Source organism: Patagioenas fasciata, chromosome 2 (assembly GCF_037038585.1).
Source record: "Patagioenas fasciata isolate bPatFas1 chromosome 2, bPatFas1.hap1, whole genome shotgun sequence".
NCBI classification, from domain to species: domain Eukaryota; kingdom Metazoa; phylum Chordata; class Aves; order Columbiformes; family Columbidae; genus Patagioenas; species Patagioenas fasciata.
This window is the reverse complement of record NC_092521.1, coordinates 95,062,440-95,084,866: the sequence shown is the minus strand read 5'-3', so window position 1 is coordinate 95,084,866 and position 22,427 is coordinate 95,062,440. Positions and strand designations below refer to the sequence as shown.

The following is a 22,427-nucleotide window of genomic DNA, read 5'->3' as shown; positions in this document are numbered from 1 at the left end:
AGAGCGCAGCAAGGAGGGCTAGAAACCAGTTGGATTGTATTCAGCTCCCAGCCTGGACATTGACTTGTGACATTACCTGGAGCAAGTCAGATCATCTTCCCATGTTTCAGCCTGTGGATTGTCAGTGACAATAACGCTGCAAGAGGTTCGAACTCTAGAGATAAAAATGATGAACCGCCAAATACATTAAAGAAATGTACGAGTTTTAATATCATGTGCAACAGCAGCAAACCAAGTAGTTGCAGTTGTTGCCTATTAGAACATCTGACTACTTGAAAGAGAACATTCTTTATTTATCATGCTTATTGGGGCAAAACCAAAGAAACATGTACAACAAATCAGGTATAAATTATTGCAGTTATTCAAACAGCTGTTTTATTATTAACTGGTTAAAAGATTTTGTTTGATTAAGCACCCGTAGTATATTTAAATAATTTTAATTCCTTTCGCTAAACTTTTAGGTGCTTCTCTCATAGTAGGAGGAGCAATTGGGAACTTGTCATTTTCCTGAGGTACAGAATCAGCTCCAGTTGCTCACATATTTTTGAAAAACGAGTAATTTTGGCAGAAATCGTTTGTTGGCTCTTCGAATAAGAAATACGGTGAACTCTAAAGACTTGGCTATTCTTCGAGAGTGTCACTGCTAGAGCTGTACCAGAATATCAGCACCTCTACTGAGCAGTGTACACTAAGATGACAAAAGCACACATAAGCACAGCTGCAGCTATGGCAGAGACTCTGTTGATTCAGCTAGTTCAGCGGCGGTATGGGTTTTGGGGTCACCTCTGTGATCTTTGTCATTATGTTAGCAAGACTTTATGGCATAGACATGGCCTTAGTCCATACACATCCTGGCTACTATTGTCTTCATTTCACCTGTGTCTGGAAGGTATCCTGACTATGTCAGATTTCAGGGACTTTTTGTTACAAAAATGGTCCCAGTGAGACTACTTTCCTGAGTATTTGCTAATAGAAATTGCTCAGTCTGACCCACAATTTTTCAGAGAATAGCAGGCTAAAGAAACACTCGTAAAATTCAAAACACCAGTAGTAGTATGCTGAGAATCAAAGGCTTAATGCTTTTGCAGCATACATTAAAAAAAAAAAAAAAACAACAAACAGGTATATGCTCAAGTACATAATTGAACTGTGTTGTATTTTTCCAAGAAGATATGTTGAGATCCTATGCATTAAAGTTATATTTTGTATTAGTTTATTTAATTAATTGCTTTTTGGAAGGAATGTAAAGAATTATTTACATTTCCATGTGTAATTCGTCATTGTTTAGAGAGAAGAAACAGCAGAATAATTCACCTAACAGCTCTGGGTCCTCTAAAAGAACCATCATAGAAAAGCCTAACTGTACAAGCATCTAAGATGAGTCCAGTTTGATCTTTCTGAGCTTCCTGATAGCTCACACTGAAACAGAGGAAGGATAAATAGCCAAATGTCTCAGATCTTGTAAGTGAGCAAGGTTGCATAGATTGTCATTAAAACTCAGGGCCTCTAAGTAGTAACCATGTTATAGCAGGAAATAGAAAGGTCTTTATTAGTAGCAGGTGGCCCATTTCATCCCAAATCAGAAGGAAAGGCACAACTCAGTGCAGTGCTGGCAATGTTGTAGAATCAGCGGGCTGAATTTCAGAATGGGAGATGGAGAAGGCCTTGAGTTTTTGTGATCAGCATAGATCACAAGCGAGTGGCAGAGCAAAGGGAATGCTCAAACGGCAAAAAGTTTGCTTCAGCCCCTCCTGGCTGCTGCCATGCTGGAAGAAGGGCCACAGGCTGCAGGATGGATGGGACAGCCACGATGAGCCCGAGACCAGCTGGCCACGGGCACTGAGATCATAATTGCCCCAGGATGTTCTGGTAAGAGCAAGAACACTCGCTAATTTGGCTGAAGTCAAGCCCAGCTGTTCAGGCTTTGGAGTAATATGGATACATAAGAGATACACAAGGGTGTGGAAGTGTTGTGAAGAGGGCCACAAAGTTGGTGAAGGGTTTGGAGAGGAAGCCATACGAGGACCAGCTAAAGTCACTTGGTTTGTTCAGCCTGGAGGAGACTGAGGGGAGACCTCATGGGGCTACAGCTTCCTCACAAGGGGAGGAGGAGGGACAGGCGCTGAACTCTTCTCTTTAGTGACCAGTGACAGACCGCAAGGGAATGTCAGGAAGATGTGCCAGGGGAGGTTCAGGTTGGACATGAGGAAAAGGTTCTTCCCCAGAGGGTGGTGGAGCACTGGAACAGGCTCCCCAGCGAGGTGTCACGGCCCCAGGCCTGACAGTGTTCAAGAGGAGACTGGACAACACCCTCAGACACATGGTGTGAAATGTGGGGTTGTCCTATGCAGGGACAGGAGTTGGACTCAAGATCTATGGGGAGAGGCTGAGGGAGCTGGGGTTGTTCAGTCTGGAGAAGAGGAGGCTTAGAGGTGACCTCATCACTCTCTATAACTACCTGAAGGGAAGTTATAGCCAGATGGGGATTGGTCTCTTCTCCCGGGCAGTTAGCAATAGGACAAGGGGGCATGGGCTTAAGCTCTGCCAGGGAAAATTTAGGCTGGATATTAGAAAGAAATTCTTTACGGAGAGAGTGATCAGGCATTGGAATCGCCTGCCCAGGGAGGTGGTGGACTCACCGTCCCTGGAGGTTTTTAAACTGAGATTGGACATGGCACTTAGTGCCATGATCTAGTAAATGGACTGGAGTTGAACCAAGGGTTGGACTTGATGATCTCTGAGGTCTTTTCCAACACAGTCGATTCTGTGATTCTGTGACTCGATGATCCTTGGGGGTCCCTTCCAACTCAGGGCATTCTATGATTCTATGGAAGGCCACCCTCTTGGCAAACAAAACCGTTACTAACCTTGGTACTGAATAACTCTAGTCTCATCTTTTCTGCAGAAGTCTTTTCATAGTTCGTGTTTTTTACAGCTTGCAACACTATCTGCTTAGTTTTAAGCTTTCCCCTTTGCTTTTCTCCTTTCACATCCCAGAAGTACTGAAACATGCCATAAGGGTGTGTACTTTGTGGAGTTTCCCCTTGCAGACAGTGCAAATTCAATTTGTCTGGAACCGTAGTATAAAGAATCTTAGTGTTCAGTTATTATGAACTGAAATGAAGCACTTAAATAAAATCAATGCCTTGCATGCAGTATTTTCTCGGTTCAGCAAGGCAGCCTGGTTACATACAGTAATTGGACTTGTGACAGGTAATTAAATGGCTGGTAAGACCTTTAGGATGCTTGATTACATGAAGAGCACCACACTAATACATAGTAAATGAGGTGGCTAAGAACATTGCGTTTCTGTTGATTGGAGAGACACTAAAACTCTTACACTTCATTGGAGGGAGAGAATAAAATAAACCAAGACAAAAGACCATGAGCAGTGGTGACATAAAAAGGGAGCATAAAAAGAATAGGAGAATGTACTTAGAAACTGGGTTGCCTTGGTTATTTTGAGTCAATCATGCTTACACAGACTGTCAAGTCTTGACTGCTTCAGTATATCATTAAATAATGAACTTTTTCTTTGTGATCACAAAATTGATAAGACAGTCAAAATTATTCAGCAAAGGATAGGAGCTCTTCACAGAATTTACATATAATTAGAAAGTGAACTGATATTCCGGGAGATACTAAGCACATACATTAACACATGACATATTTTAAATAATTCATATTAAATTACCTGAGGCCTAACCACAGTCCATGCTATTATTATACTGACTTGTAGACACACAGCTTGATGTGTTCAGTTGCTCACCCATAATTATGGGACTAAACAGGGATGAGATAAGAAATCCAAAATGCATCAACAGTCTTAGGAGTACTTATGAAAATAGAGATTGTTTTACAAAGCAGTTTTGTAATACAAAAATGCCTCCATTCCTTTCCTGCATGTTTTTGTAGACAGCAGCCTGATCACTGAGAGGCAGAGAAGCAGAGGAAGAGCTAGAATGGAAAGAATAGAAAAGTCTGCTTTCTGGTACCAACAGCATAAAGCCAGACAAAGGAAAAAAGACCATAGGTTAAATGGGAGAGATTCATCACAAACCTGCTTTTTCCTCTTCTACACAAAAATATTTTTTGCTTATAAATAAATAACACTTTAAAAACATAGAGGGTATGCCAAAGAGAGAAGTCCACAGATGAGAGAATTTAGCTAGCACACTCTTGTGCACAGCAATAGAGGATTCATTCATAGCACAGCAGTGGTTTTAACACATGTATTGAACTATAGACAGAAATATTTTCTTATGAGTACACTAGAGCCAGCCAAGACTTCAGACTAACTTATCTGTCAGAATGGCACATCCATCTACAAAAAGCAGAAGTCATGCAGACATTTTTGTCATTTTGCTATTCCAGGTGTAACACTTGTCCATTATAACAAAACAAAACAAGTAAACAAAAAATTGTCAAAATTCTAATACTGTTAGATATACAAGATTCTATCTTTTCCTATGATTAAAAAAATAATAATAATTCTTTATACTTAAGCATTGCTTCCAAAGGAGCTTGTAGCAGGCTGTGCCGCCATCCAGCGGGACCTGGACAGGCTGGAGAGTTGGGCGGGGGATAATCTGATGGAATTTAACAAGGGAAAGTGTAGAGTCCTGCATCTGGGCAGGAACAATCCCAAGTTCCAGTATAGGTTGGGGCATGACCTATTAGAGAGCAGTGTAGGGGAAAGGGACCTGGGGGTCCTGGTGGACAACAGGATGACCATGAGCCAGCACTGTGCCCTTGTGGCCAGGAAGGCTAATGGCATCCTTGGGTGTATTACAAGGGGGGTGGTCAGTAGATCGAGAGAGGTCCTCCTTCCCCTCTACTCCGCCCTGGTGAGACCCCATCTGGAATATTGTGTTCAGTTCTGGGCCCCTCAGTTCAAGAAGGACAGGGAACTGCTGGAGAGGGTCCAGCGTAGGGCAACAAAGATGATTAAGGGAGTGGAGCATCTCCCTTATGAAGAAAGGCTGAGGGAGCTGGGGCTCTTTAGTTTGGAGAAGAGGAGACTGAGGGGTGACCTTATTAATGTTTATAAATATATAAAGGGTGAGTGCCATGAGGATGGAGTCAGGCTCTTCTCAGTGGCAAACAATGATAGGACAAGGGGCAATGGGATCAAGCTGGAACACAAGAGGTTCCACTTAAATTTGAGAAAGAACTTCTTCTCAGTGAGGGTAACAGAGCACTGGAACAGGCTACCCAGGGAGGTTGTGGAGTCTCCTTCCCTGGAGACATTCAAAGCCCGCCTGGACACATTCCTGTGCGACCTCACCTAGGCGTTCCTGCTCCAGCAGGGGGATTGGACTAGATGATCTTTTGAGGTCCCTTCCAATCCCAAACATACTGTGATACTGTGATACTGTGATACTGTGATCTAGGGACAAAACAAGAAAAATGGGTCACCAAAAGCTCTGATTTGAACCCTGAATCATTCTCCTCACACAGAGCTATACTGAGAGGTCTTCTGGTTTAATGCAATTTGACGATCAGTTTGACAAGCCTCTGTTTACATTCCTCCAATACAGCTAATGGGAAACAAAACACAAACCATACAAGGTCATGTTTCTGTCTACCAACACACACTTTCTTCTAACCAATACTCCCTTGCTTTGCAATCTCCACCCAAAATCTTTTATGGTAGTAACCCAAACGGCTTCAGGGGCTCCTTGTTACCACTCAGGCAGCACCAGGCTGCTTCAGAGCTCTGCCTGGGAATGAGAAACCCCAAGACCCCAGGCCAGTGGGTTTTCACTGTCTGGACCAGAATGGGGTGCAGCAGGAATTTGCGTCTGATGCCAAAGGTGGCAAAATGACCACCCGCTCAACACAGCCTGGAGTTGGTCCATGTGTTTGAATGGTATGTAGGGAAGTGAGCCATTTCAGGCTCAAGTCGAATGTTTATTCAGAAATGAAGTGCCAGAAGCTGTAATTTGAGGGGATGATCAGGAACGTGTATGCACTTCCCCTCCCTTGATGTATATATTGTACAGAAGAACTCTTAGAGGACACAGTACTTTGGATCTATAAAATATTCAAGACTGGCTCTCTGATAATGCCAGTTGGCAATCTAGGTCTTTGTGTATTTTATTTCAGATCTCAGTAGCAATTTATTAAAAGACTATGAGAAATAGCAGATGTGCAGGCTGCTATACAGTCAGTAAGACTGACATTTTCCAAGCAGTGTAGAAATGTCAAGTACAGTTAAAATGCCACATTCCTGCTTGTATACTGTTCTAGGCACCTGCCCTTTTTTGCCATAGAGAGGATAAGCAAAATCTGACCTGTAGCATCTCAGATGATGAGCACAAGTGAGACCTGACTTAATTTTTCACATGCTAAGTGGATTTAGAAGGACTGGTACTTAGGGGGAAAAAAAACCCAAACCAAACCAAAACCAACAAACAAAACAACCCAACAACAACAACAAAACAGGGCACTTCTTTTTCTTCTATATTAAGAGTGCTAGGAAATAAAAGCACCTGTGGAACTTCATACTATCTCTTGCTCGTGTTTGTCATAATAATTAAATACTTTACAGGGTGGCACCATTTCTGTGTTCAAAACTGCCATTTTTACATGCCTGATAGTCATCATGTTTGTTTTTTCACCTTATGCTACTACGGGGTGTTTAAAAAAGATGGACCCAATTTCAAAGCAAATAGATATCAAATTGGGTCCATCTTTTTGAAACACCCTGTATACTGCTTTTCTCAGTGGGCTCATGACAGCTTGTTTCTTCTTGAGATAGAGCAATATGGTCCTCTGTTGTAAGTCACATATGATAACAGGAATAGTGATTGTGTGTTTTGGCTTCCAGTTTGACTGCTATTTGGGATGAGTATGTCAGGGATTTTTCGTCTACAGGCAAGTTTTTTTCCCTTGATAAAAGATAAATGGTGCCTCGAAAGAGTTGTAAAAATGGGGAGAAAATCAGTGATATTCTCCCAAGGCCTGCCTATAAAAAGAGATCTGCTTTTTGCTCTTCAGCATGTTCTACCTGGTTTTGGCCTCACTTCTTTTGGGGAAGAAACGGCAGATGGTAGTATTAGCACATGCCCTTAGCACTCCCCCAAAAATATCACTAACAGTAAACAGGGCAGATCTGTGGATCCTCCGTCTTATTTTTTGTGCACAAGAGACAGTTAACAGTGTCAACATTTAAATGATTGTCAGTAGATGTGGATTAACACCTTTCCTGGCTCTTGGTCGACCTTATTTTCCATGAAGGACAGTGTACTTCTCCACCAAGAGAGCAACTGGATACAGGATTACATGGAAGTTGAAGCACTGTTTGTTTTCACTCCTTATAGGTGGTCAGCATGTACTCCAGGAAAAGATATATGATTAACCCAAATAATCCACTTGAAGATCAAAGCTTTAATTAAAATCTTAGTAGAGGTGAGATAGAGAATCTGTCTTGATATAAAAATTTGCTTTATGGGAGTGGAAGCACCCCATAGATGTATTTACATCCTCTCTTCATTAATATGCAATTATTTTATTTGGCAGTGTAAGTAGACAGTTTTATTGTTTATTTATAATATAAGCTCTGATGCTATATTGCACAGACAGTATCTTCACAGATTCAAGCTGTGCCGTTTGTGTTCTGACTCCTTTTGAGCTGCGGCTTTGCGATGTTGGTTTGACCACGCAGGGTGCAGTGTGGAATGATAAGTAATCAGATGAACAGCTGAATATAGGCCAAGAAAAATGCTGAAAGTTGTCATAGTATGAGCTAAATACATGAATCCTAAATACAGGCAAAGATGTCAATGTGTAGAGTAAGAACGGATGAAGAGATGTTATGCTATTGCTTGGTGGAGTCTTCAGAACAGTAACATTAATTCCAGCCTTGTTTGTAAGATAGATACCTAGTCCACTGATGGTGAAGTGTAGTGTAAATGTAAGGTTATTACATATACAACTGATTTGCTCTTGTAGTGTAACGTCAAAGTATACTTGCACTTTACTCATACATGATGCATCCCTGTGTAGATACTTACGTGCACACACATGTCTAAATATAGATACAAATACTATGTAGGCATTAGTATATAAGTACACAGATAAAAAGGTAGGTTCAGTGTAAAGATAATGGATGAGGAGTTCTTAAGTGTAACATTCCTTATAAAAACAATTAAAACCTGGCATCCCTAATTTTATGGTTAAAGGAGTTCCTACATCTGTCTAACAAGACTATAACAATGTATTATTCTGTGATTGCCTCACTGGTGATAGCTGCTTTTGGAAGAACAACATGGTAGTTCTCTAGCTAACGGGAATAGAATAAGTCATGAAGAATATAGTGAGCAAAAGACTGTGTTGCAGTTGGAAAGTGTTGCATTAAAATGTTCGTAGAGTTATTGATTTGGGTTGTTCCCTTGATAACACTGTAGTCCATATTCTTAGCATTTTACAGAGGGCAATTTGTTGGGTAGAACATTACAAGTCTTATCACCTCTGTTCATTTATGAGGTTCCTCGGACCTCCAAGTGTGTGCAGTCAGATACATCTGGTTTGTAGTCAAACAATTGGGTCCTTCCACAGGCAAAATCAGGCTGAAGAGATCAAAAAGCAATGGGTCTTCAAAAGAAATCTGTATGTGTCATTAAGGAAGATTTTAAGGCAAATTAAAAAAAACCCAAACCTACCAGACTGTGTCTTCAAATAAAGACAAACAGTAACTATACTGGAAATAGACTTTAAAATACTGTTGACTGTTAGTATGCTGTATTAGACCGGCCTAAATTTAGACTAGTTTAAAACATAACTTTTAAAACAGACACCATTTTAGGCTTTTATGTAGCAGGGTAAAATGCGAAAAGAATACATCCATGATATTTTTGAAGATTAACAGTGCTTTGTTTTAAGAAAATGTTTAATATTCTTAAAATAATTTGCAGATTTCAGAGGCTCTCCTGATACCTTTGATCTCATAGCTGCCAAGATACTTGTAACCTTACAAAAAGTTAAGCTTTTTTTTTTTAATTCATTGATTTTTCAAACAGAATAGTGCGCATTTTCAGCATAAGCAGAGAGGCCCTCTGAATTTTGACAGTCTTTATATGCACACTGTCCAATGTCATCCTCTGTTGGGGGTTTGCTTTTTTATTTAATGTAAATAGGAAAAGCCCATAAACTCCAGACAAGACTTTCTCATGAGAATGGTTCTCCCCAGTGTTTCTCACTGTAAAATCTTCTGCTTCACTTTTAGGTCAAACACAAACCTCATTATATTTATAGGGTAGAGTCTGAAGGTCCCACCTTGTTTGACAGGGAGGATGACTCGGCACAAGAGCTCTGAATGTGCTTCCACTGTCCTAGTAGCTGATCTGCTCTCGCACTTAAATTTTAAGAATAAAAACATTTATTATTTTTATTCATAAGAAATATTCATAATAATTTGTAAATCAAACCTTCTTTCCATGTTAATTTACTTTTTAATGATAACATTTAGACCTTCTCCCTCGGGTAGGGGACACTGAAGCAGGGTTGTTTGTTTTGGTTGCCCACGCTGCACAGCATTACGGAGTTTATTGGAATCTCCTGTTGCACTTTGGTATCTCTGAAATACTGGCGCTTTTAGCAGGCTGTTCATTAGGAACTAATACACATATATTCCAGGTATGCCTAACCTTTCTGGTCTGCAAGTGAGTTCCCCCTGCGCCCCTACTCCTGCACAGCCCTGGGCAGGGGACGTACCCCTCGTGGGGAAGCTGAGCTGGAGGATCATGTTAATCAAGAGCCATAGGTCACCCCCCTTACTGTATGTTGCTTAGCAGAATAAAACACGCACAACCTTTAAGTGAGGAAAGTGTACATTAGACATGTTATATTGATAGGGGACTTAAACATAGCTTTGTCTTTGCTTATATAACCGTTTCTCAGTATGAGGTGTGTATAGCACCATGTTCCCTGAAACATTGGCCAGTATTCAAAAATGTCAATGCCTACACTTCCTCACATGTAGGGAAGCAGATAATCACATTGTGGGGAAAGAAGGTAATGTCCAAGTTGTTAAAAATTTAACGTAATTGCTATTTCATTTTAAATTAAAAGCACTGTAGCAGTACCGCACAAGCAGGCCCCTAGATTTTTTTCTTCCCTCCAAAGGTTAATTATTGCTTGATTTAAAAAACTTGGGAAATCCTGATTCACATCAGGTACTTTTGTAAGAAAAAGATAAGTAATGGGAAATCATATCAGAAGAATAAACAGAAGACCTTCTTGGCTTCTTGTGTAGTCTTCAATAAAGTGGCTCAGTCTTACTACAAAGTATAAAAGGCTAAGGCAAATTTCAGAATGTACCTTTTAAAAAATCAGGAAGTATACATTTAAAGTCTGGCTTTCAGTCAAGTATTGATTGGGTCTGTACTTTTGCCTCTGTAAATGGCTGATGCAAATCATTGTAGGCATAAGTTTTTACCAATTACAGTTATAAATATTTCAGTCTTCTCAATATCTGATTGGGAGCATACGCGTACACTTGTCATAAATTGTGTGCATATAGTCTGTCTAAAGCCATGCTAGCAGTGATTTGAATCTGCTGTTTACAAGGAAAAACCAGGGCTGAGTGCTGATCATATTCCCTGTTTGACAAAGCAGCAAGTTACCGTATGTCAGCTGTTTCACTGCAACTGTTTATATGCCAGAAAGACAATACCTAAATATACGAGTCTTACCATAAAAGCTGATAAAAGATAAAGGCATGAGATGAACAGAAGATGAACATGAACACGAGATGAACATGAAGTGAAGTATGGGCTTTACTCAGAGGGGTCTAACACTGTTTCTGTCCTTGATGACTTTTTTTTTCAGAATGGCAGAGACTCATGGTTTGATGGAGAGACTGGAGAAAGCAGTGACTCGACTCGAATCATTATTTTCAGATTCACACAGATCTGCTGGAATGGAGTGTGATGCCATCAATGGAGTCAATGGAAGTAAGTCTGTTCTTTTTAAAGTACCATCTTTGTTATTAAAAAAAATTCAAGTAGCACACATGTTCATCTTCTAAGAGGGAGTGCAATCCCACCACTTATGAATTCTGTGTCAAGAGAAAGTAGGATTTTAAAAAACGAATGGAGAAATGTCGTGTGACAAGCTTGGTCGTAAGCATAATTCTAAATCAATATAGCCTAGAAAAATCAAGATTTGACTAGTCTCTTAAATATACTGTCCATATTTCAAGCTGTATCACTCTTTCCATTTCAGCATTTATATTGTTGTAGATAACTCACCAGCTGAAAATGTCTGCTTGAGCCCAACTAGTAGAAGAACTGAGACATACCCAAAATTTACAGCATAAATACTCCTGAAGAAGTCAGCAATATAAACATTGAGTTTATTTGCCACGTCTCTGAATTTCACGGTGTGGACCTACTTCATTCACTTGTTTAATATCCTTAATCAAATACAAGTTTGTTCGTAAGCATTTGCTCACTAAAGGCTGCCACACATCCATGGCCTTACGTTGTTATCTCTTGAGCTCTCCCTTTTCAAGCAGATCTCCAAAGCACCACATTGGAGAATACACAAAAAAAGCCTGTCTTCACTTATTCACATAAATCGACCAAATCTTATTTTTTCGCTCCTTAATTTTCCTGTTTTTCCTGAAATGTACAGGATACATAACCTTACAAATGTGGCAGTTCTAATGTTGATTGAATAGAGGTGCCCTTTCCTTTCTCCAGAGCTTGTTTTTTCACCCAGAACCCTGACAAATATCCCTTTATTCGCTTCATGTCCTTTGCTTTCTGTATTCCTTGGCCCTTTTCCTGCACATCCCAGCATGGACTCAGTTGCTGCACAAAAACTTCAGAACCAGCAGAAAGCTGCAGGCAGCCTCCTCACTGCCACAGGAGCAAGTCAGCGTATGTCAGCTGCTTTATTGTCCCTGTGTGCCAGCCCTTCTTCACAACACATCTGAGGGACCTTCCCCATAGCCATGGATGCTGTGGGCCCCCACGCTGGCAGCTGCTGTGCAGCAGCTGACTGAGAGCAGCGTGGTTTTATGGCAGGAAGGGAGCGTCTTCCAGCAGGCTCCCGTGGCAGATGAGTTTGCCAGTCACAGGGAACTTCGGGAATAAAATGCTTACAGTCCGGAGAAAACTTAGACAGCTGGCAAACTGTAGGAAAGTCATGGAGAAACACGATCCATGTACAAATTGACAAACAAATTACTACTGGGGAATCTTTAGTTTGGAGGAGACTGAGGGGTGACCTTATTAATGTTTATAAATATATAAAGGGTGAGTGCCACGAGGATGGAGTCGGGCTCTTCTCAGTGGCAAACAATGATAGGACAAGGGGCAATGGGATCAAGCTGGAACACAAGAGGTTCCACTTAAAATTGAGAAAGAACTTCTTCTCAGTGAGGGTAACAGAGCACTGGAACAGGTTACCCAGGGAGGTTGTGGAGTCTCCTTCCCTGGAGACATTCAAAGCCCGCCTGGACACATTCCTGTGCGACCTCACCTAGGCGTTCCTGCTCCAGCAGGGGGATTGGACTAGATGATCTTTTGAGGTCCCTTCCAATCCCTAACATACTGTGATACTGTGATACTGTGATACTGTGAATCTACATTTTTAAAAAATACAGGCTTCAATGCTATAATGAATCAATTTAGGTGCATCTCTGTATTAATCCAGATCTCAGTATTGCAGAACCAGGGCTGCTTTCAGAAGGGGAGACGAACCCACCATGTGAGGTACTTCCATGACAACTGCTGTACCCTTGGCCTGACCTCAGAGCTCAGGGAGGTGAAAAGATTCACCCCCCAGGGAAGCAGGGCCTTAAAACCCCAACAGATCCCTAGAAGAAACCATCTGACAGGCCTGGTCAGAGCGAGATGATAAAACGCACCCGCAGGGAGGCTGCAGCAAGAAGCTGAGCTGAGCGGTGCCATGGGGCACTTTGCCAGCCTGCGCCACATCTCCTGGCGGAGCTGTCTCACACAGGGACTCAGGAATTTGCTTTTGAATGATGCAGTTAGGAAAGACTGTACCAGATCTTCAGTTTGGGCGACTGATATGCCTATAGTGCCACAAGCATCATTCTGTGTGCCTCTGGTTTTGTGTTCCTGCAGAGGTTCACTTAAACTTCACAGCAACTGCAGAGTTGACAATCTTACAGCATAGGTCTCTTTTGTTTTTTCCCCTCCTTTAAAACTGACACTCAGCCAGTGTCACTTTTTTAAAGTCTCTAGTGGAAATGGACTTCTATTGCTTTCTTCTACCATGACCCCTTCCCCTGGAAGACCATTCCATAATTAGAGTTATTACAAAAAAATAGCCTTGGCTTTTCAATTAATACTTTTTCAGAACCAACAAAATATTTAGGAAGATGGGGGAACTGAACCTTTACTGTTTTCCTAAATGGCATTACAACAGCAGGATTACAAACAAAACATTCAATTGCTCTGCAGAGCCCACGGCAAAATCTAGCCAATGGTCCTGGGTGTTAGATGTATTGAATAGTGAAAAATAGACTAGTTGCCTTCTAGTTTTGCATAAGACAATTGCCATTTGGTGAACTGCTATTTAAAACTCTGATCTAAAGTAAAAGGTTACAATGATTCTCTTGGAGACATACACACATTTTTACAAAGAACATAAATGGGGTTTGGAAAGCATCTCCCCAACTAAAACCTTTTGTACACGAGGTCATTTAGGGGTTTACACACAAACACTCAATATGGAAGAAAGCCCAGAAATTCCTCAGAATTAAAGGTGAGTGACATCAAGAGCACAAAAGAGGCCTTGAAATCCTGCCTAGCTGGCCAACTACCTTTTTTTTTTTTTTTTTCACACAGGCCATTGCAAACTCCCATTGCTGGGGCCTTTCTTTTTTTCTGTCAAGGAGCCAGATGACTCTTACGGAATAAAAAGGGCTTTCAAGATTATGAATTTGGACACAATTCTCATATAGTGCTAAAAGGTTAAAGCAAACTCTGGGGAAAGCCTGGTACCTCTTCAGAGAAATCTTCAGGCTTCGTTAATGAGGGAAAGAGGCTGGGAAGAATTTTAACCTTGGTCTCTCAGATCCTACAGATGCCATAAATTCACATGTGTGTTGCTCATGTTTGGACCTGGCAAAGGTTCTGAGGCATATATGAACCATGAGGATATGTCAGGGAGTAAAGGGAGGGCTGGAAAGCATCCAAGGAAAGATTACTTTTGCTGTTTTAAAAGGTGCCACATAGAGCCATTTTAGAAGCCAGGTGTATAACAACCTGAGTCTAATCTGCACTTTCTGATTGTCCACATTATCAGGAAACTGCTCTGTATACCATATAGAGAATAGCATTTTTATTCCTCTGTTAGAATGTGTAGCATATATATATATAGTCAACAGGATGTGTCATCTAGAAGGCTCGTTTGAGCTTTCTTTATCCAGTGGCAGTTTTGCAAGGTCAGACAACAAAATAAGGAGATTACAAAGCTACATCTCACTGCATTAATCCACTGTCAACAGATTCTAAGACTGTATCTTACTGGAAATCGAATTGCTTGTTATTAAAAGCCACCAAACAATACTAAGATCTTCAGGAATGGGTAGGTTGAATAAAAATAGTTGTTCAGTACAGTGCAGATTCTTTTTAGGGGATAATATTTGTTTTATGAACAACAGTAGAATTTTATTAAGACAATAATGCTTATCAGGCCACTAGACCTTTGAAGGGCCAAGAAATGTTAATTTTAGCACCTGTTCTTAGAAGACAAATGAGGCTTCCTGCTACTTTATAGAGTAAATTCTCTTCATATTCCTAGCCAAGTTCTACCAGATCAGGTTTTTGGTTTTTTGGTGTTTTTTTTTTTTTCTTTCTAGAAAAACTTCTAGAAAAAATATCATTATACATCCTTTTTCACTGATTTCACGAATCAATGAGTACGGGAGAAACTGAGTTACAGCAATTTCCCCTGTTTCTATGGTATTTCTTCTCCATCTGCTACAAAGAAATGTCCTATGCATTATGTACTTTATGAACCCATTATAATGGAATGCTCTTCTTCTATAGGCATAGCACCATATGTTGAAGCCTTTGACAGGCTGCTGAATGGAAGTGTTGCTGAGTTTCTCAGGTACAGCAAGATTCTTGAAGGTGACGTGAAGACGCATGTGAGTATTTACACAGATTTTCTCCTCATGTTATAAGCGCACAAATCTTGGAATCTGTATGATCAGCCTTGACTGCTGAGTAGAGGAGAATCTTAATAGCAGTACTCTGAATTATTAGTTCTTGTACTGGCAATGACCTGGCATAATACACTGAGGACCGTTGGTTCAGGAAGGGCAGAAGGCTGTACGAATTCAAGAGAAGAGACTGCTCCTCTTCTACAGCACCAAAGGTTGAAGACCATAGAAGGCAAAATATATAAAGATTCTCAGTCACAAGCAATTTGAATTGTCCTGTTGGCTGCTGAGCCCTTTGCATGACAGGAGCGTGATGAAGAACAAGCAGCAACAAATGAGTAGCAAACAGTAGCAAACAGCAGTGATAACTTCTTGTGGTTGTCTTCTAAACACATATAATCATCATTGCACCATAGCAAACTACAAAATGAGTAAGTCAGACAGTTAAATTACCCTTTTTTACCACATGTCATAGCAAGTAAATACTACGCTATCATTTTCATTATGAAATTATTTTGTAACTTTAATATCTTGTGATCAGAGGTTGGTTGTTTCATTTTATTTTCTAAGCTTGTCTTCTCTAAAACTGGTGGTGATAAAATGACCAAATATGGACTCATTGACAGCTTACCAATACAAATTTTGGAAAAAAAAAAAACCACACACAAAAGAGCCAGGATCAGTTTGAGCTGGATGTGCAGGAGCATGAAGCCTTTGGCTTTTCCTTCGAGATCCATTCCATCAGGCCTTTCTCCATGTGTTTCCCAATTCACTGCAGCAGCTGCTCCACATAACAAACAGTGTAGCCAGAAAAACATGCAGTCCTACAGGCTACTGGGATTTATGCTGCAAGGCCAGCATAAATATTTTGCAAGACAACCAGAGTAACTAGTCTACTAACAGGGCAAGAACTCTGGGATTATTCTGTGAACTGTGTTTTCTCTGTGGTGTTATATGTTCTTGTTGGTAGGGTAGAGTTTCTGACCTAGATAAGCCTAGAAAACCAGAAGGACTAAGGAGATGGGGCAGTTCTAGATGATCTTTGTGTTTCTGAGAAAATGCTGCACTTCCTTTTTATTTGAAAAAGCCTTTTCATCTGAACATTTATACTGTAAGCTACTATATATGTATTTTGTTCTTAAAAGAAATCAGGGGAAAATCAATAGAGAGAGGGGCTAGGGGGAATTATCCACCTGACTAAGCAGAGAATTGCTCCCTGGAAAAGATCTGTTCTAGCCTGGGTCTTTACATTCATTAGACACCTTTATTTTGAAATTGATTTCGCAACAGTCTAGATCTGAGAGATACAGAATTAGCTTTAGTACCAACAGTAAGCAGAAAAAAAATGGCATTTAACATCCTAAATGACTAAAATGTTTTTAATATACACTATCTGTAAATGTTTAAATCAGTAAGTGTATTAATTTATACATTTATCATTATTTGATACTGATTACTGAATCTATATAAAAGATCATTAATAACGTATCTGCCAAGTCTGTGGATAGTCCCTAGCATATTGTTGATTATAGTGTAATGCAAACTGTGATAAAGAGTATTTGTTAGGAACTGTGAGATTAGACATAAACAACTTTCCCTTACATAAAGAAACCAGTGATCCTGATTGCAGCCTATTAAATATTCTGAAATCTTAGATTCTGAATTTACAACATGAAGCAGACTGTGGTTGCCTTATGCTCATGCTTATCACTGAAGCAACATCTGTGCTTTACCTTAACAAGTGGAACAAGGAGTATTTTTCTTCTGGGTGTCTTATAGACCATGTGTCCTCAGCATTATACTTGCAGCTGCTGTGTCTTTCACATAATAACTGAAGGGAAGGTTGTATTTTATTTCAAAAAACACCTGTTGCCTAGAAAAACCTCACATACCTGACTGACCAGAATGGTAATATGAGAGAAAGAGAAACTTCATATTATGCTAAAGAAATGAGGGATTTAACATGATGTGTTTTGTGCTGATTGCTCTAAGGATTGTGTGGCTTGTATTTCTGGCAAAAGGAAGAACACAGACATAACTAATATCTGTTGGGGAGCCTCATTCCTGGCTTTTCAGCATGCTGTACTCTAAATAGTCTATTGAAAGAGAACAAAAGAAAGAAAGAAAAAAACCAATCGCTGGCTCCTGGCTCTGTTAAACACAGCAGCACGGTGGATTTTACAAAGATTAGTTTATCAAATAGGAGTTCTGCTTAGACTCAATCTTGAGAGCAGCAAATTTCTCATTCAAATCACAGTACATGCAGTGGTGAATCTCTGAGGTCAACTGCATCAAAGAAGCTAACCACTTTTTAAAAGACAGAGAGAATGGCTAGGATTTTTACTTAGTGTATTTGAAACAAATTCTCCTAAACAGATGAAATTAAATCCTTTTCCTGTCCTGTCACTGCAGAATAAAAATCTGGTGATTATATGGTTATTTCTATGAAATACAAAGTCCCCTACAGGTGCAGATTTTATGAAAACACTTTTCACTGTCCATGTCGTAACTATAGAACACGTGAAGTAAGTGAAAGAGTATGGCCAGGACTGCTGCCATGTCTTTGGCCTGACATACAGTCTTGGAGGCTGTCACCAGCTATTGGAGGTTATAACAGCCCTGAAGCTGGCTCACCATGTGTGCCAACACTGAACCATTCTTCTGTCAGAATGAGGGAAATTCAAAAGCAGTATAAAACAGACTGTGGGTCTATAGCACATTCTCTCACACCCAGCCCATAGGATAGCACTGTCTGACTGATGGATCACTGAGATGTGATGTGAGTCCCATCACTTTGCCCAGGTGCACCCACCACTGCAGAAAAGTGTGCCGAGGATGAAAAAGGGCTGCTTGTGGAAGACACGGTCTGCCTTCAGATTGTGCCTCTGTGAGGAAGCTGGTCAGGCAGGTTTGATGTGCTCTTCGGCCTGTCAAAGCAAAGCAAGCAAAGTTTTAGAAGGCCAAGAAGCAGGTTTTTGTGGTGTGTTTATTATGAGCTTCTTCACGTTGTTTATGCAATATCTCAAGTGGTAGAATACTTTGGCTTGAGCTTGAATAATGTACCAGATGAGACATCATGATAAGAAGAGAATGTACTAGTTCTACAAGAGAAGGACAGATAACATAAAATTTTAGTATTTTCTGTGGTACAGAGCAGAGCAGAATTACAGCCTTCCTGTCAAACACATAAACTAATACTTGCCTTTTTTTTTAATTGTTTATTTGTAAAAATCTTTTCACCTCCCAACCCCACCAGCTGAAAGAACAGATTGTCTGAGTGATTCAGTTATGTTCCCTCTTCTCTCATCCAAGCTATTTAGCTTGGAAAGAAAACTATAGAAATATGGATGCTTTTTCCTACCTCTCTTCCATCCACTTCCAGCTGCTGAAATGCAGAGCTCAGACAGACAACCAACTACATTGTGGGTTTTGAGAACTCAGAAATAAAAAGACTTTTGGTTAGCCTTCCACTTATTGAGAGAGAGTTTAGATACAATTCATTACATGTATGACTACTCGAACAAGCTGGCACGAAGCAGCAATTCACATTATCCAGTCTGCAGGGGTTCTCGGTATGCTGGCACTGATTTGTTACCATCTAGAGCAGGGGAAGGAACATTCACCCCACAGACACTGTTCGTATGTACATACCCACAGAGTTTCTTTTCACTGTCTATTACATGAAAGCAATGTCATTCTCCTCCTCCAAGCGTAGTCCATGTAAATATAGACAGACAACTGAAAGCAGGAGTTATCTTTTATGAGGTATATACGCCCTTTGCAAAGTGCAGCTCTGGTTTGGCCTGTCAGTGAAGTTAAAAAATCCTAGCTTCCTCATTTTTTTCCAAAAAGAGTAGTTATTACACATGAAATAGCTGTATCTTGTATTTTCTTGTGAGCGATGTTGAAGAATTAGTCGATGACTTCCATGGCCCTGAACTTTGAACAGGATGTGCTGCTGTCTGCAATACACCAAAACCCACTTTTGCACTTTATCTTACCTAATCTAAACATAGACTATCAAACCCATTATTTGACTGATTCCTCATGAACAAGGCAATTTGCTTACAGGGCAACAGAATGCACAAGTGTATTCTCGTGTTCATCTTTTGTGCTCAGAGGCTGTGCGGTTTTAGGCATTGTGTTGAATTAGAGCTCAGAAAGGAGGATGATGTCAACATGCCCAAAGAGAAGCTTGCTGTCAGGCTGTCTTTGCATTTCTGTGATAGATATTTTCTGCTACATGAAATAAACACCAAACCAAGTAGCTACCACAGGACTGGGAAAAACAGAATACATAAAAAAGAATAAAAATACAAACATTTTTATAGCGTACAAAATGCACTCAGCTGAAAGCAAGCGACTAAGTGTAGAAAACAGTACTGCTATCCACCAAAAGTAAAAAAAGAGCAAGTATCCATGATCCAAAAAAAGCAGCCTTTGAAATCTATCAATATTAAAGTTGATTTTGTAATGCTAACTCAGCTATATGTCTCACTCTGTATGTGCACTACAAGACATTTCATAACATAAGCAATAAAGAACATTCACTTTAGTATGACAAGAAAGATGGAAATGCAATATACCCAATGTAGCGGAGTGCCTAATCCAGAAAAATGTACCATTTTTAGGAGCTTTCCAACTTTGGATTGCTCTGTTCCGAAGGATGACTTCCCTCATGGCCTACACATTGGGTCTGGCTTTCAAAACAAGCAGGATTTATTGCGTCATTTATTGGTGTGCAGACATGGTTGCACCTGACCGTTAAAACACCTGGCTCCTGAGAAATGGCTCCTGAGCATGAAGAACCTGCTCATTGTGAGTCTAGACCAACACCCCCTGAAAGAGTGGGAGTTTTTCCTGTTCATTTTGGCGGGAGCTGGATCAGGCTGTTAGTTTCTTGACTCTGACATAGCAGTAAATACCACTAGCTTTTCTTCTTATTTACAAAGGCAAGGAAGAGACAAAAGTCGAACAGATTATATTGAAAAATACAGGCCATGGTGGCCAATACTGGGTATTTATTTAGTTGTGTATTGCTGGCACAAGAAACATGCACCTGTAAATTTAGGACGATGATGATAGGAATATATGATGAGAACATTCCATATGGCATTCCCTCAGTCAGAAGCATAACAAATCAGAAACACAAGCAGTCAGGGCTGTCAGCCCTTCTTCATAACCTGTTTTCTTGGGTCTTCTTTGCATATGGAGTAGTTCCTGACTAAACCCAGAAGTAGTTCTGTTGATTTCAAAGTAGTGCAGTTGATCAGGGACCATTTTTTGGGTAAGGGTCTAAAACTGTTGTCCCCTAAAAACAGAGATAATATCTGAATGTGGTTACATATTAAAATGGGATTTTCTGATCTCCAAAGGATGCCAGGAAAAATGTATCTGAATTATTTGAGTGGGAAACCTTATTGCAATAGGAATCCAAACAAAACTCCATTGTGTTTGCTTAAGAAAATGTTAAAAGATAACTTGCTCATATGAAAAAAATTAACAATTGTGAAGGGCTGTTTATTCGTCCGGATGAATTCAGAATACTATCCAGAATAATATCCAGTGTTCAGGCTAGATTTAAGTTCTATGTTTTACCAATTCACTTAATTAATGATTGGCACAATTAATCAAGGCCTACATTATCTTTTCAGCCATTTGAAGTCCAAATCCGAACTCCTTATATGCTCATGCTAATTTTGCTATCCTCTAAAATATTTTCACTGAAGCCCTTTAAGAGCAAATTTGAATCTATTGACAGGAAACCTATTTTTCTTGGTGTCTTTCCAGGAGAAGTACTGTATAGACCCAGAGTGTCCCACAGGTTGAAAACCACTGCATCAGCTTAACCAAAAATCATCAGGTGATAAAACTACATGGCTAAATTAGCTAGCTAAATGACGAGTAGCTTTAGTGTGCAGATCAGCCACACTCGCAGCCACCAGGACAGTGTGAGAGCGTCTCAAAGAACCTGTTGCAAAGCGTAGGACACTTGCCAGCGTAAAGCAGGGAGAAACTTAGGAGGGAGATTTGGAGACATGGAGCTGGCACAGATCCAAGGTCCATGGGGAAGTCTTGAGAAGGTAATCCGACTTTTTTACTTTGCCTTCTGATTCAGAGCAGTCCAGGTTTGGGAGGCCATTGGTGGTGGGTCATTTCAGGCACTCAGCCTTGGAGCAGTAAGGTCTGTGGTTCTTACAGCAGTAATTTCCAGTGAACCACTGCCAAATTAAACTATCTTGATCCATCAGGAAAACCAAGATGGAGGAGCAGAGAGACAGTGTCCCTGCTTCTCTCATCAGCCTCAACCTCTTGTGACTAAAAACTCTCTTTACTTGCATCATTGGTCATGGCTCTTATTTCTCTTGTGAATAATTATGATTTTTCAAGTTGCAGTGGTAACCTTATTTAAGCCCATTTATTTCAAGCTGAGAAACACACATCCATGATTATTTTTTCTTTTTTTCCTGTTTTTGGACATACATCTCCCATGCTTGATTGATGTCATTTGTTGCTACAGGCTATAAGCAAGTCTTTTATTAATTTTCAGTCTCATTCTTTCTGAAAAGCACATGCACACTCTTTTCACTCATCCTGCCTGCCCATCCCTGACCTGCTTTTATTTTGCTAGTTGGTGGTTGCAACTGTTTTGAGTGTATAGAAATGCTGGGCTTGGAAACTGAGAAGGCTGTTCATTATAGTCAGCAAAAATCCAAACAATGAGCTCAGAATCTGGCTCTTCAGTCAGTTTCTAGTAAAAAGGAGTTCAGTGAATAATGAGAATTAAGCCACAAGGGAAACCGACGTGCGGTTTGAATGTTGTTTTAAATAAGCTAGGAATGCTGTCAGGAGTGATGAGGGTAGAATGTGGCCACAAATGTGTATTGCCTCTTTTTATCCAGTATGAATTGCATGATCAATATGGCCAGATTAATTAATATTGAAGAGTCCATTAGGATAGATTAAACCATGTCACTGTCACTGCTAACTTCTGTTAGTCTATTAACATCCATAAACAGAACTACATATTTCCCTAATTAATCTGAACTGCAAACCAATTTAATTTTTGCTGTTTTGTTTCATAAGTTGAATTGTATGTTTTATTCTAAGTCTGAGAGCTGTAATAAAAAGATTGGTTTGAGGTCTTGAAGTAGATCTTTGAGGCTGAATTTTTTTTTTTTGTGTTGTTTTAATACATATTTTGTTTTAAAAAAAAACACCTTAGGTCCAATCTACTTTTGAAGCACATCACTGTGCATGTAGATAACCACCTTGC

At 40.1% G+C, this 22,427-nt stretch overlaps 1 protein-coding gene across 1 annotated transcript in view; it reads left to right on the top strand.

The window, feature by feature from the left end:
• Positions 1–22,427, top strand: part of CAP2 (cyclase associated actin cytoskeleton regulatory protein 2) — a 69,505-nt gene that overhangs the window by 2,383 nt on the left and 44,695 nt on the right. Inside the window, exons 2-3 of the mRNA XM_065831769.2 lie at positions 10,834–10,958; positions 15,036–15,136. Coding sequence (XP_065687841.1) covers positions 10,835–10,958; positions 15,036–15,136 — 225 coding nt within the window. The 5' untranslated portion in view covers position 10,834. The remainder of the gene's footprint in view (positions 1–10,833; positions 10,959–15,035; positions 15,137–22,427) is intronic.